The sequence below is a fragment of the Olea europaea genome, unplaced genomic scaffold, assembly GCF_002742605.1.
Source record: "Olea europaea var. sylvestris unplaced genomic scaffold, O_europaea_v1 scaffold744, whole genome shotgun sequence".
Classification (NCBI taxonomy): Eukaryota; Viridiplantae; Streptophyta; class Magnoliopsida; order Lamiales; family Oleaceae; genus Olea; species Olea europaea.
Genome location: NW_019265846.1, coordinates 237,402 through 254,351, shown reverse-complemented (window position 1 = coordinate 254,351; position 16,950 = coordinate 237,402). Strand labels below are relative to the sequence as shown.

At 32.3% G+C, this 16,950-nt stretch overlaps 1 protein-coding gene across 1 annotated transcript; it reads right to left on the bottom strand.

Annotated features, from left to right (window-relative positions):
• Positions 1 to 2,487: 2,487 nt before the first annotated feature.
• LOC111391043 (putative late blight resistance protein homolog R1A-10) lies at positions 2,488 to 4,758 on the bottom strand. Its single transcript, XM_023016182.1, has one exon. It carries the CDS (start codon positions 4,756 to 4,758, stop codon positions 2,488 to 2,490), a length of 2,271 nt encoding a protein of 756 aa, XP_022871950.1.
• Between the last annotated feature and the right edge of the window lie 12,192 nt (positions 4,759 to 16,950).

Below are 16,950 nucleotides of genomic sequence, written 5' to 3'. Positions count from 1 at the left end.
TGCAACAAAACCAATTCCACCTTGCGGGGAATCGAACTCTGCACACTGTCGCGCTGAGCCCTATCAGCCCTCCCCTTTGCCACTGGGAGATATGCCCTGGGGGAAGATAAGGTATTACATGTACTCAAGCAATAGTTAGCATAATACTTGCAGAATTAACAATAGATGTCTTCTTCCTTATAGTTCATATCGAGATTATTTATCACAAAAATCTTTTTATCATGTCAGCATCAGAATCCTAGATGCACTGCTAAATGGGATCTTTGAAGGTGACAGTTCTAGCAATGGACCTTTTGATAAAGTATTGTGTGTAGTTTCTACTAAGGGGTACGCTTCGATCCTATTTGAATAATTTTAATTCTTAGTTGAAATTTTGGGAACCTGGGAGTGAGGTTCGGGTTTCGCTCGTGGACGTGGGGCAGAGGATGATATTTTTCCTGAGGTGGAGAGGTTTGGTTACTCTTTGAAGAGTTTGATTATTTCGATGCAGTCGAACATATTTTTCCAGGTGGAGAAATATTTAGGGCTTTGTTCGTTGCATCGAGATTTGGGTTAAGGTGGAGATTGTTAGATTTTGTACCCCAAATTAGGGTGAATTTTTTTGAAAATATTATTTCCTTATTTTTACATGATTTTATTGGAAAATATTATTTCCTTATTTTCACGTGATTTTATTGAAAAAATATTATTTCTTTTATTCTAAATTATTTTTTATATTATTTCCATTTTTATGATATTTTCAAGGTTTGGTATGTTCCTTTAAAGATGTGGTTCTTCATTTAGTTTAGGTGAAGTTTTATTGCTAAATTCTTGCATTCTCTTCACATCTTGTCTTTAATAAAACATCGATTCCCTCTGCTAATCTCTCTTCGATTTCTTTACTTTAAACTTATTTTCTTCATTATGATCATACAAATTTCATTTTGTGTCATTAATTTCAATTCCTGAAACACCCTCGGGATCAACAAGTGGTATTAGAGCAATTCCGGTAACTTACTTATTCCAACATATACTTTTTATTTTCTCAAACACTTGGATCCTCAAGAAATTTTCTCAACAAAATTAATTTATATACAGTAAAAGTAAATTATTTGGTTTGTATCTTGATAAAAAAGGATGAAGAATGAGAGAGAAAATGACCGTATTTCCATCCTATTTTCATTTTGGTTCCAAATTAAGGATAGATCATCTTCCACCCTTAAAACCTTGTTTGGTGTCCATTATTTCATCAAAATGAGTTTTGTAATAATGAATTTCTGGATAAGGTGTGGTTAAAAGGTAAAAAAATAAAAATTGGATTTACTTGCAAAATATTTTATTATGAGAATGTGTAGTCGAAAATAAATTTTGATAGAAAATGACTTATAAAATAATTAAAATCAAACAGACTAAAATTGTTCCGTCATGCACGAATAGCATTTTTTCTACACAATATATATTGAACATGAGTCAACAGTAGATTGAATGAAATATTTTAATTAATGTTCTCCTATAACCCTTTCAAATATTATCAAATCTACTTTACTAAACACACCAAAGGCGTCATCAATCTTGTATTCGAAGTTCGGTTTTACATTTAATAAAAATAGAAATCAAAACAATACAAGAGAATGAAAGCTCTATCTATAAGCTTTAACAACGTAGTGCTAGCATCCGTCAAACTTGTTGCCTTACTCAATTACAATTCAATACATATTCTTAATATTTCGATAAAATGCAGCACCATTCAAGCTGCTTTGAGAGCCTCCATGGCTTCTGCTGTTCGTCCGAGACCATGACTTGTAAGCAATAAATTTAATTTCCATCACCACAATTCTAGAGGTCAGTTTGATCGACTTCTCTGGCAGTTTCTTGTTGCCTGTAAAAAGAAAGGACAGAAGACGGATTATTAACATTACTACTCCATATGTATTTTGGTATAGAGAAGTGAAAAAGGATATGCTAACCTGAAAATCTCGCATAGAATTGGTTCGGGACGGTAAGAGAGGACAAGAATGTTATCTAATAGATCAAAGAAGAAAATGAGAGAGAAGCATAGCTAGAAGAACGTATGAAACATGTAAATATAGATGGCTGGTTCAGATACTGAGTATTGATCATTGACATAGCCAAAATTTAAACAAAGTAAAATTGAATATGGGATAAGTTGACCTGTATGTAAATATTGCATTTTATATAAATCATTTGAGTTGAATAGAACTTGAACTTGAAGCCCATCATTTCCCAAGCTATGTTGTTCCTCCTGTATTTGTTTTGCTGAAGTTACAATTGAATCGCTACATGTAACAACCTTGATTGATAGAAGAGTTGGAATTTCTCCAATACTACTGGGGATCTCATTCAAAAAAATGCAAAACTTAATTACTAGGTGTTGAAGCCTTGGGAAATGGAGCTCTCCAATGCACCAGATAGATGTCTTCTAGTAGCAGAAATTTAAGTTGAAGAAATTCCCCTTCATTTGGTTCCCACGCTGGGCCATGAAAGGCGTTATCTTTCAGTTTGAGCACTTGAAGATTGGGCAGCGAACCAACAATTGCCATATCTTTCCAAGGAAACTTGCCACCAATTATAGCCAACTTTTGAAGCGATGTAGGGAAAATAATATTCTTGAGGGAAGACTGCGACAGACGAGAAAACTTCAGCTCTCCAATGCACCAGATAGATGTCTTCTAGTAGCAGAAATTTAAGTTGAAGAAATTCCCCTTCATTTGGTTCCCACGCTGGGCCATGAAAGGCGTTATCTTTCAGTTTGAGCACTTGAAGATTGGGCAGCGAACCAACAATTGCCATATCTTTCCAAGGAAACTTGCCACCAATTATAGCCAACTTTTGAAGCGATGTAGGGAAAATAATATTCTTGAGGGAAGACTGCGACAGACGAGAAAACTTGCATTTCAATGATTCAAGTTTATGTAGACCGACGAGATTATTGAGACAGTAGTATCCCCGATTCCACTGCCACTGTTCATAACTGATTCCCAATTTCTTGAGATTGGGAATTCTTTTAAGGATCTCCAGTGTCCACTTCAAATCGTATACCATGTAGAGAGTTTGCAGCTTTTCCAAGACAATAAAAGAATTTTCTTCAGCTCCTGCACTAGGAGGATCAGGCAGAAACACATGCTCCATCTGGACATGCCTTAACTGTGGCATATTCCATATACAAAGTTCTACAGATGTAGAACTTCTATTGGTAGAAATTATGGTCTGTAGATTTGGAAGTTTGTGTAGTGATTTAAGAAAAGTTACTTCTTGGCAGTAGCAATCAATGTACCGCAAGTTAACTTGTTCTAACATTGCACCCGAAAACTTCAAGATATTACGATGACCCACTCCCAACACTCTACGTTGCCTAAAGTTAGAAAAATACCTATTCGTGACTTCCTTCAACTTTCCCCTTTCAGCTTCTCTCATGCAAAGGTCTCGCAACAGATCATGGATCTTGCATGATTTAATTTTGCCTCTGGAACTCTGCTGATGAACCAAAACAAGATTTCTGTCAACAAGATCCAACAAATACTCCTCAGCTACATCTTCCATACTTTTAGATTTCACTGATTTTAGTAATCCCTCCGCAAACCATAACTTGAAAAGTTTGGTGACACGAATATTATGATGTTCTGGTAAAAAAGCCATATAGAGGAAACACCCTCTCAAATGATGAGGCAAATTCTTGTAACTCAAAGATAGTATCTTTGAGATCTGTTTATCATTTGAAATCATTACTGAACTAAGATTTTTTGCAACATTTGACCAGTAATATGGTGTTTGTATGGCCTTCGAGAGCAGACCACCAATCACAACAATTGCTAGTGGAAGTCCTCGACAATTTTCGACAATCATTTTCCCAATATTCTCCAATTCAGGAGGGCAAAAATCTTTGCCAAACACTTTCCAACAAAATAAATCCCTACTTTCATGCCAGTTTAGAAAACGCATATGATGAGGAGAACAAGAGTTTTCATAATTAGCCACCTTTTCTAACCTAGTAGTCAGCAAGACTCGACTTCCGTTCTTGTCGTTTGGAAGTAATCGTTTCAAATCATCCAGAACTTTTGTATCCCACACGTCATCCAACACAATAAGATACCTGCTACCCTTTAGACTCTTGTACAGAAATTCTGATAATTTTGGGACGCTAGCTTCACGCATTTGGCCCATGAGATTTTTCATGGAATCTAGAAGGTTTATAAGGATTGCTCGCAGATTATAATCTTGAGCTACTGTAACCCAAGCACGAATATAAAAATGGTATACAATATATTCATCCTCATAAAGTTTTGTAGCAAGAGTAGATTTGCCTATTCCGCCCATCCCAACAAGGGAAACAGTTTCGAGATTTGATGATAGCCTGGTTAGTCGTCCCTTAATCTCCATCATGTGATCATCAAGACCCATCATATCGCTCTTGCGAATGCCACTGGCAGCAGGATTTGTTGAAAGAGCAAGCGATGAAAACGTTAACCGCAGATCTTGTACGCCACTCTCGTCCTCCATCTTGTCCATTCTTGTCTTTATAGAATCAATATCTTCAATCGCTTTTTCTAATGTATGGCATATGGTTAGGAAATTCATCTCCCTGTAACCTGCAGACCCTTCAAGAACTCGATTCATAACGGTGGATTCAATTGTATTTTCTGCCTCGTATGCCCTATCTCTGATTCTATCTTCTAAACTCTCTATCGTTTCGCTGCATTTTTGTGAAGAATTTTCAAGAAGATCTAGTGAGAAACCAACCATTTCGAGGAGGAATGACATTTGTTGTATCTCATCATGCATCAGATATCGATTTCATGCCAGTTTAGAAAACGCATATGATGAGGAGAACAAGAGTTTTCATAATTAGCCACCTTTTCTAACCTAGTAGTCAGCAAGACTCGACTTCCGTTCTTGTCGTTTGGAAGTAATCGTTTCAAATCATCCAGAAATTTTGTATCCCACACGTCATCCAACACAATAAGATACCTGCTACCCTTTAGACTCTTGTACAGAAATTCTGATAATTTTGGGACGCTAGCTTCACGCATTTGGCCCATGAGATTTTTCATGGAATCTAGAAGGTTTATAAGGATTGCTCGCAGATTATAATCTTGAGCTACTGTAACCCAAGCACGAATATAAAAATGGTATACAATATATTCATCCTCATAAAGTTTTGTAGCAAGAGTAGATTTGCCTATTCCGCCCATCCCAACAAGGGAAACAGTTTCGAGATTTGATGATAGCCTGGTTAGTCGTCCCTTAATCTCCATCATGTGATCATCAAGACCCATCATATCGCTCTTGCGAATGCCACTGGCAGCAGGATTTGTTGAAAGAGCAAGCGATGAAAACGTTAACCGCAGATCTTGTACGCCACTCTCGTCCTCCATCTTGTCCATTCTTGTCTTTATAGAATCAATATCTTCAATCGCTTTTTCTAATGTATGGCATATGGTTAGGAAATTCATCTCCCTGTAACCTGCAGACCCTTCAAGAACTCGATTCATAACGGTGGATTCAATTGTATTTTCTGCCTCGTATGCCCTATCTCTGATTCTATCTTCTAAACTCTCTATCGTTTCGCTGCATTTTTGTGAAGAATTTTCAAGAAGATCTAGTGAGAAACCAACCATTTCGAGGAGGAATGACATTTGTTGTATCTCATCATGCATCAGATATCGAGAATAAAAATTCAGAGAGTGCTCTAGAGTGTGGCTAAGAGAAAGAAGAGCAGCATAAGCCATTTTTTAAAATTGCAGAAAATTGCAAGAAAATGGTCTAAGTTGTGTCCGCCGCTGCTCAATTAACTTCTCATATGAAGGTGAAAAGTAATCGAATAATTAAAGGGGTGAAGGGCCCACAGAGCATGAATAAAGTTGGATGTACAGGACAGCTCTTTCAAGGGATTTTACAGACCTCACATGGGGGCGGGGGGGAAAAAAAAAAAAAAAAAAATAGCAGCGGGCCCCACTCCTTTGTGTTGCCTGGCAGTACAAGTCCCCCGTATGTGCAGCATGTTTCTGTTTGCATATTCTAGTTTATACTGAACTTAAGATTAGCCTCTGTTTAGTAAGGATTAAATTCAAATTTTGATAAAATATATAGTTAAAAGGTTATGGATCTCACTATGTGAATAAAATTAATTGTTAATTTTTATTAGATTAAAATCTAAATTTTGATTCCTATTAATTTTTTTTTAAATAATAAATTTTGTGGAAAGTGGGTTTTTTTTTTAAGAATACATAATTAAGAAATAATAAAAAGTTATGGTACACATTTAAAATTATTTTATTAAAAAAATGTGTGATTAAAGTTTAATTCGAATAATGAAAATTTTAGAAAATGGAGGTCAAACAATACATAATTAAAAAAATTAAATCACTTAATTAAGAAAAGCTTCACATGTTTTAGTATGAAGGTAATTAACATTCTTATTATAACTAAAAAAAATTAATCTAAACATATTTGAAAATAAAAATACTCAAAATCCACTTATTCTAAAAATAGCATTAACTGACATGCTTATTGATTGGTAGATGATAAGCTTGGAAAAAAAATAATAATAATAATAAAATAGTTTATTAAATTGAAGCCAAACAGAACCTACTAGTAGGCAACCCAACAAAACAAAGCTCTTTGTAAAAGAAAGGGAGAGAATAAAATGTGTAAAGTGTACGAGGATTATGCAACTTGTAGATAAAAATTGTGTATAAGGGAATACATAAGATGACGTGGTCAAAAAAATTGGATGAAAAAATTGACAGTATTTTAAATTGACAAATAAAGTAATATATGACATTATGTAATTCATTGTGAACCTTTTAGTTGGCAACCCAACAAAACAAAGCTCTTTGTAAAAGAAAGGGAGAGAATAAAAGGTGTAAAGTGTACGAGGATTATGCAACTTGTAGATAAAAATTGTGTATAAGGGAATACATAAGATGATGTTGTAAAAAAAATTGGATGAAAAAGTTGACAGTATTTTAAACTGACAAATGATAAAGTAACATATGACATTATGTAATTCATTGTATAAAACTTGATATACATGTAGCAAAGTCTAAGTGTACAATATGTCCCTAACTTGTGCGAACAAGTCAACAAAATCATGTTACCGAAACAAAATTGGAACTTAAAACTTGGCTGTAAGTTCGATGATTAAAAAGTTCGAACCAAGGTGGTGAAGAAGTTCATTTAGTTCTAAATTTGTACAAATCATTGCAGAAAAGTATTGTCCTCGATAGAAAAGTTGAAAGCACTATTATTCTGTAAAGTTTTGTAAATTGTCACAAATGATATCTTGGATTTTATTTTGAGCATGAACTTTTTTAATTTTCTTTGTGGAACGATATACTTAGATTTAGTAAATGGAATAAGTTGAATTAGTGATGTGTTGGCCTTAATCAAATCAAAGAATGGATTAGTTCAGTTGCTCTTGGTTAGCCTTGCGTGACTGTTTAGAATTCATTATAGAGCTTAACAGATTGAATTTCGAGGACAAAATTTTTTGAAGGGATAAGTTTGTTAACAATTCCTAAGGTCAATTATTGATTTCTTTGGTCAAAAATGTCAAGAACAAAAAAGGAAAAGTAAAAGAAACTGAAAATGAAAAAGGTTAGGCAGTGGACTTGACGATCATTTTAAGACATCTTATTTTTTTCAATATTCTTTTCAACCATACATTTTTTAATAAAATAAGATTTTACGAAAATTTAAAATTTTTCCTCATTTTTAAATTACACATTCTCTATTAATCTACTATTTCAAAATACATTATTTGATAAAAATGTGGTCTAACAAGCATTTATACCTGTTTTACCCTTTGCATCCCAATCCATTTTGAAAGTGAGATAGACAGAGGGAATATTGTGCCTTCTACAAAAATTCTGGAGGAAAGTGGAAATGATACTGAGAATGAGCAATTAAAAGAGTTTTGTGTAATGGATTTGGCCAATTGTAATTGAAGTGTACCTAAAAGAATAGGGAAGTTTCTTGTTTCATCTTCCAATAACAGTAATTAATTTCAATTAGAAAGGGATGGCAATTCGGTATGCATTGGCCTCAATAAAAGATATCGTGGAAGGAGAAATAAATGGAAAATAAAACAATTGATGGATTTTCTTTCATTGGTAGACTGAAATGGAAAAATAGAAAAGAATGAGCAATAGTTGAGGTGCTGATGTATTCTATTTGTCCATTGGTTAGGGAGTTGGATTAAATGGTTACTAATTTGAAGAAATGTCTCAAGTCGGGCGAACTTTGGATACCTAAATAAAAAAATAAAATAAAAAAGGTGGGGGTGGAAGAGCTTAAATATTTTTAGACATCAACAAATTAATATACATGCGATTGTGTGAATTATTTGTTCAACTACATGATTATTATGAAATGCTCTTTCACTATGATATATATAAAATTACAAAGATTCTATATTGATTACTTGTGACTTGGTATGTGAGACAAGATATTAAAATTGAAAATATTTTTAATATTTGGAGTTTTCTACAGTGGGAGTGGGGAGTGTAGAGAGATTTGAATTTCTGGATATTCCCACAATGGGATGGGGTACGATGGATGAGGTGAGGTAGGGTGGGATGGATTGGGGTTCGTGGGGTGAGGATATAATGTCAGTATATCAATTGATATAGAGAGAAAATCAATGTATATTATATTATAATTATATATTTAATAATTTGATTTATCACCTAATTTATGAAAGTTTTTAGAGAGTTTGTTAATTTTGAAATGTGACTTTTATGGTATAGTGGTAATGTATTGTTCCCCCAAAAAAATAAATAAATAAACAAATAAATTGATTGAGTATTTGGGTTTGGCCCAAAAGTTCATTGCAAGCCTACGCCTCCATTGGACTTGAACCGGCTTCGTCTTGTCACAGTAGGAAAGCTACGAAACTAGAGTTTAATTTATCAAAGTGGAAATTTCAGATTCTAATAGATTAAAATCTCTCATTTCATAAATAAGATGACATGTTTAGTATTTCACAAATTAGAATTTTTTAATTAATTAATATATTTAAAAATTAATTAAATAAAACAATTTCAAACCCATTTCACAATCTAATCTCACATCTCTCTCTCTCTCTCTCTCTCTCTCTCATTTTCCCCAACTCGATTCTCTCTTTCCTCTCTCACCGTCGTAGCTACAGCGACGACAGATGCAGTACATCTGAGGCAAAATCTGGCATATACAGTAGATCACGACGACGGTTGATGTGGCAATACGCAGATCTACACAATTTGTGGCAGCGGTGGATATGCATATCGCGATTTATGGTGTGTGTGGGTATGGCGGTGGATATGCAAATCGCAATTTTATGGCGGCGATGGATATGTGAAAGTTTTTGCGCATGGATGTGGAGGTGTGTGTGCATCAGCGGTGGTGTATGTGCGACGGCGATGGGCTGATGTTGGTGATCTGAACGATTTTGTGGTGACGGTGGTAGTTGGGGTGGATTGCGGTTGTTGTGGTGGTTGTGGCGTTTTGGTTGATTTTGTGACAAATAATTATATTCGTGATCTGAAAATTGTGATTGTAACTCCCAATTGTAACTCGCAATTTGGGAGTCACAATTGATCGTGGTGATTGTTGTGGTGGTCATGGCGATTTGGTTGATTTGTAACCTACAATTGGATACGTGACCTGAAAATTGTAATTGTGACTCACAATGGGATACGTGATCTGAAAATTGTAACTGTAACTCATAAGTGTTGGTGGTGGTCACAAATTATTTGGTTAACTGTGACCATTAAATTGGTTAATATATGACCAAATAAATAATATATGACCAATGAAAAGATAAATTGTGACCGAAAAACAATGCGTGACCTAAAAAATTGTTAATTTGTGAACGACAATTTGATAATTTGTGACTATATAATAAATTGTGACTTGTAATATTTATGATTTGTGACCAATAAATAAATTATGGCTTATAAATTTTTCGATTTGTGACCGCTAAACAAACTGTGACCTATAAAATGTTTGAATTGTGACCGTAAAATAATTTGTGATATAAAATTTTTGATTTGTGATCAAAAAATAATAAGCGACGAATTAAATCGTTAATTTATGATCAAATTATATAAATCTGTGACTTACATATATGTAATTACTAAAATAATTAATTAATTAATTAATTTATAAATAATTTTTAATAAAAATCTATTTTTTGAAATTTGAAACTTGTTTTGTTGTTTTTGAAATGTGCAACAATTAATTTTTTACTTATGAAATTTTTCCTTTATCAAATTTGTGTACATTAAAATTGAATAGGACAACAGCGAGATAATAAGAATAATTAATATACATGAATAAGACTTGCATCAATTCGACCTCATCCAATGAAGAATCGAGTTGGTCAAATAGATAATCGAAGTAATTAATGCTTTATAATGATCGCAATTTTTACATGTTGGGTCCTGTACTATTCTATATTTTCTCTTCGAAGTGTACTTTTTAGGAATATACAGAGCATTATGTCATCAATTACGGTTGCTAATTGAATTAGTAGTTTATTTAATGTGACATTAAGAACATGACACAATAGATTATCAACTAGGCATATGTTTTAAATTTTATGCATTTCAATCTTTCTCGGCCTTCGCTAAGTAATAAATATCTATATGATGCATGTAATTTAATATATCCTATAAACAAATTTAACACATTGGAGGACCTATTCATGGTCCTCGTGGGTCAAGTTTTTAGGAATATACAGAGCATTATGTCATCAATTACGGTTGCTAATTGAATTAGTAGTTTATTTAATGTGACATTAAGAACATGACACAATAGCTTATCAACTAGGCATATGTTTTAAATTTTATGCATTTCAATCTTTCTCGGCCTGCGCTAAGTAATAAATATCCATATGGTGCATGTAATTTAATATATCCTATAAACAAATTTAATATATGTATGTAGCCCATTGGCGGTCCTATTCATGGTCCTGGTGGGTCAAGTTTTTAGGAATATACAGAGCATTATGTCATCAATTACGGTTGCTAATTGAATTAGTAGTTTAATTAATGTGACATTTAGAACATGACAAAATAGATTATCAACTAGGCATATGCTTTAAATTTTATGCATTTCAATCTTTTTCGGCCTTCGCTGAGTAATAAATATCCATATGGTGCATGTAATTTAACATATCCTATAAACAAATTTAACATATGTATGTAGCCCATCGGCGGACCTATTCATGGTCATGGTGGGTCAAATTTTTAGGAATATACAGAGCATTATGTCATCAATTGTGGTTGCTAATTGAATTAGTAATTTATTTATTGTGACATTAAGAACATGACACAATAGATTATCAACTAGGCTTATGCTTTAAATTTTATGCATTTCAATCTTTTTCGGCCTTCGCTAAGTAATAAGGATCCATATGGTGCATGTAATTTAATATATCATATAAACAAATTTAACATACGTATGTAGTCCATTGGCGAACCTATTCATGGTCCTGGTGGGTCACTTGACCCACCAACTTTCAGGTTTTATTTTATCATTTTTTTTTATTTTTTTTTTACTTTTAGACAAAAATCAGAATTGGGCAGTATCGATACTTAGATTTTTTTTATTAGAATAGAGTTACAACGATGATCGTTGAGAGATTATTTTGTTATTTGTGATACTTAATTTGAGAATTCTTTACATATTGTTATTCACCATATATGTGAGATTATTTGGAATTTTTTGAGAATTGTTATTTATCATACATATTAGATTTGTGAATCTGTGATAGTGATCATCTGTATGTGTTCTTGTAAAATACATAATTTTTAGTAACTTTTTAATAAGTTTGATTGTGCACCCACTAACTTTAAATGTTTGCGTCCGTCAAAATGGTTTTATTTTTACCCTCTTGTGGAAACTTGTGCCATAGGTTTGGTCTAATTAAAATAAAAGATATTTTCTAATAAAGTTATTAAAGTACACAGTTTACTCTAAATATATGCTGTTATTCATTTTTGTCATTAATCAAGTATTCAAAGATATAGTTTCTAGTGATTCACTGAAAAATAAATTTACCATAAAAGGCGCTTATAGATCAATTTCCACCAACCACGTTTTGTGGAGTTGCTCTATCGACTGCTTTTCATCTGTTCTAAGAATTTTCTTGTAATTTTCCCCCGTCATAGAGTGACTATATATGTATAAAGTCGACTTGACGTTTTGTTAATTTAAACGATCCACATGAACATCCAATTGGCTGGCTCAAGAAAGCTCTTGAATTGTGATGTAGAAATTAATAATTAAATAAAATGATTTTTTTTTATTCTTACGTGCAATTTGCAAATGGAACTAAATCAGGTCCGAGAAAAAATTTATTCAATTTAGTATGACAATCTAGTAATACTTAGCCCCTATTTGATTCTCATTATTTCTTCATTAAAATGAAAAATATGATCGTTATCCATAACAACAAGCCACCAAATTTGAATTTCTATTTCTTGTTTGGGGCCCGTAATGACTATATTTTTCATTCTTATTCTTCCAAAAATGAAAAACAAACGGGAACTAAGTTCTTGTTTGGTTTCCTTTATTTCCTTTAATTTATTTATTTCTTATACTCATTTTCAACCACATATTTATAATATAAAATATTTTACACGTAAACTCGAAACTTTTTCTTACTTTTTAACCACACATTTTCCAAAAAACATTATTAAAAACTATGTTTTTTAAATTCTAAGGCCACCAATAGGGCCTAAACCTTCTCGTATTGTAATGGCATGTCTTATAAGTACTTTTGGGCATGATCAAATAACCTTGAACATCAACTGTAGAATTGCCTAGTTTTTTGTCCTTATTGCAAGCGCGCTTTGGCATTTTTCACATTACTAGTGAGTGAACGTGCAAATTTGTTATTGTTTGAAATAAGTGCATTTAAATTTTAGAAAAATTCATTTATAAATTTGTAAGGTATTCATAAATTCGTTGAAATTGGTTTATTTTTCGTCAATTTTCTTTGTATATTTTTTACTTTTCATATGAACATTTGAGAATTTGCGTATATTTGTACTAGGCATTTTTCTGTACAAAAGTTTGTGAAATTTTTTTTATACGGAATATATTTCTCTATATATATTAGCTCAACCTAAAATATGATTTAGCCCACTCAAACTTTGCCTCTAATCCATATTATTATTATAATAATTAAATATCACCAAGATATACAACATAACAATATCTACATTATTGCATTAAAAATGATTTTTCATGATGACACATAAAATGTTAAATGCAAATTCATGTATCAACCTTCTTCCAAACACCTGATTTTGTTGTCATTGGAGCTTGACTATAAGATTGCAAAACGTAATTAAAACATTAGAAAATAAAGTAGACATGGACATAACCATAAAAGGAGAAAACCTCTTTAAACATTTCAAAGTTTAATTAAAAAGAATTTTAAATGAAAAAAATTATTTATAATATGAAGAAAAAAATTTTAAAACAATTTTCGAAAAATATAATAAAAACAAAACAAATTAAACAAAAGAAAGTTATGAAAAAAAAATAAAGAATATATAAATATTATTTAATTAAAATTGAAAAAATTAAGTTTTATCATAAAGATAAAAGAATTAAAAAGAATTTCAAAATTCTTCTTTCATCATGGGAGCAAAAACGATGTCATATTGCTTTCAATCATTTCTCCATTTTCACGAGTCACTTCACTTCAATTAGGGTTGGCAACGGTTCGGTTATGGGTCGGTTCGGCCAAAACCATAACCGCACCACCAATTTTTTGACCATACCATAACCGCACCATAACTACGTAAATCGGTTCGGTTCGGTTCGTATCTCGATTCGGCACAGTTCGGTTCGGTTATTAACCACGAAAATAAATTATTTTTTATAGGTTCATCCATCAAATTGATAAAAAATAATTTATGAAAAAAGTCAATGAAAACAAAAACACAATATTCCAAACGAAAATGCAAACATTATCAAACAATATTTCAAATGAAAATACAAACATTATCCCAATTTTCAATTGCAAAATACAAATTTAACAAACAATATTATAAATATAACAATATTAAACTTTTCCTTCATTCTTAATTGTTGTGCATTGAAGTTACTTGATTCATTCTTCCTTACAAATCTTACTAGTATAGATCAGCACTCAAAGTTAATTCGTATATAGTAAATAAGAAATGTAAGGAGAGAATACAACAATACTACCTATTCAGAATGGTCTTAACTAATATTAAAAAAAATGTACATCTTCATCAACTTCCTTTTCGCTAAACGTTGCACAAGCTCTAGAGTATGATGAAGAAGTAGAATTTTCTGCATACAATAGAAAAAAATTAATAATAAAATGAGCCGTGCGTGAGTTTATGGTTTGTGGAGAATAGGGTTTGCATTTATATAGTATCATACTAATGCTATTATTATGGGCTAATGGTAAGTGGGCTGGCCGGATGAGTCAAGTAGATGTAATGGGGGGATTTTATTTTGGGTTAAATAGAAAAGTAGTGTAAAACCCAATAATCAAATCAATTCAATTGTGTGTGTCTTTTTTTTTTTTTTTTTTTTTAGCGGGTAATCGGTTCAGTTTCGGTTCGACGGCGTAAATATCATACCCGCACCATCATGAACCGGTTTATTAAAATCAAAACCATACCCGCCCCATTGCACCATCGGTTCGATTTTTTTCGTCCCATTCGATTCGGTTAACCGCGGTTTTTAAATTTTGACGGTTCAAATTGCCATCCCTAACTGCAACCATAACTCCACTGCAATATTTTTCCATTTTCACACACCACTTCACTTAATCCAATCCAATACTAATAAAGAAAAGAAATTAAATGAATCAACAAATAAAAAAAGAATTGTAGGCAAAAATAGGGGGAAAAAATATTATTATAAAGTTTTTTAATTAAATTGAAATAATTAAATTTAAAAATAAATATTATTTTTTAATTAAAACTGAAAAAGTTAAGTTTTATCATAAAACGAAAAGAATTAAAAAAAATTTAAATTGAAAAAATTATTTATAATATAAAAAAATTAAAACAAATTTCAAAAAATATATAATAAAAACAAAACAAGATTAAGAAAATTAAATAAAGAATATATAAATATTATTTAATTAAAATTGAAAAAAATTAAGTTTATCATGAAGAGAAAAGAATTGAAAAGAATTTTAAATCGAAAAAAAATTATTTAGGATATGAATAAAACAAATTAAAAAAAGGAAAAAAATGAGGGGGAAAAAAAACGAAAAACAAAAAATCTCCAATTTCCCTCCATCCCAAAGAAAGTTTTCTCCGTGGGATCCAAGATGTAGCCATTTTCTTCATCCTGGATAGAGAGAATCCTCTCCATCCAGAATGGAGCATCCAGGACCAAAACCTCCATCCAGGATAGAGGTTTAGGAAACCCCCATCCTGAATGGAGAAAAAATCTCCTACCATGATGGAGGTACTCGAAAACCTCCATCCTGGATAGAGGTTTGGCCGGGATGGAGGTGTTCTCCATAAATTTCCATCCAAGATGGAGAAACTCTCTATCTTGGATGGACCCTCTCCATCGAGGTTGAAGAAATTCTCCATTTTCTCCATACTAGATGAAGATAATTTCTCACGGAGCTAATGTCTTTGTTTTGCACGAAAACTTTCTCCGTGCAAGCTCCAACATTGGCAGGATGGAGAGAATCTCTCTATCCAGGATGGAGAATAGATGTAGAAACTCTCCATTTTCTCCATCCTGGATGGAGAGAGATCTCCATTTTCAGTGATTGCATTTTGATGAATTTTATGTACTCTTCGCACAGCGCGAGACTATAACAAATTAATCCATTTCAAAATTGGTAAATGAAAACTACAATTAATCCATTTTAAAATTGGAAAAAAAGAAAAAAAAGTTCTCAAAAATCGTTCGTGCTTCGTGCTGAACTCTCTACGCAGCATAGAGAAGCGTGCTGCTCTAAATCCTACAAAAGGTCATCACACATAAACAAGACTATACGATACTTTTTTCTTTCTTAACATTGTCCATCCAATCTACCTGATAAAACATGCACAAAATTTACAAATTTTCCACTATTTCTAGATCTAAGAAGACATGTTTTCTATGAAATATGCAAGAAAAAGGATATTTTAAAATTTAAAATGAAGTGGGAGAAGAGCACAGACTTGGGTATTGGACTAATTATTCCAGAGACAAATTTTACCCTAAACGCATCTCCTTCTTTGAGTCCATCCAAAACCAACACAATCTACTCCTTTCTCTTAATCTCGTCCAATAATCAGTATTCAATCTCCAGGATTGGCCTTCTGTATCCCTTTAATACGAAAGCAAGTGTAAAATTTACAAGTATTTCTTGCCGTTCGTTGAATAATTTCTAAGTAAGAGAAATTAATTTCAATGGCATAGTTCTTACAAAATTATTCCAGGAGCTAGAATTTACCATCATCTCGAAGCTATATTTGAACAAAACTAATACCATGCTCATTTATGCAAACCTAAAACGAAACGCGATAATCAAATGAAAATTTAAGAAAAATGATGGTTAAGTCAAAATCAGATGAAGATAAATCACACACAGCACACACTTAGTGATTGATAAACAACATTTATCTATTATGTGTAAATTTTAAGAGAACCATAATACTGGACACTTAACTTACAGACGCGCCTACAAAGAAATTCTTCTCCTTCAAGCTTTCAACGGTTTCGTTGATGCTTTCTTTAAGAGGTCTTCTTGTTTGGAATGACAAATTTGTTAAAGAGGCATGGTCGATCATGTAGGAAAATGGAGAAAGGGTGTTTCTTTGTCAGGTTGACGTGAATTGAGAAAAGGTAAAGGCATGGTTGTGCTAAAATATCCTGATTTTACTAATTTTGTGTGTAAAAAAAAAATGAAAACAAAAGAGGGAAATCAGTACAAGATGATTTATATTTTTGACACTTGTCCACCCC

Excerpts from the sequence above, each read along its gene's own strand:
- LOC111391043 (XM_023016182.1), bottom strand. The coding sequence starts at position 4,758 with ATGTCATTCCTCCTCGAAATGGTTGGTTTCTCACTAGATCTTCTTGAA.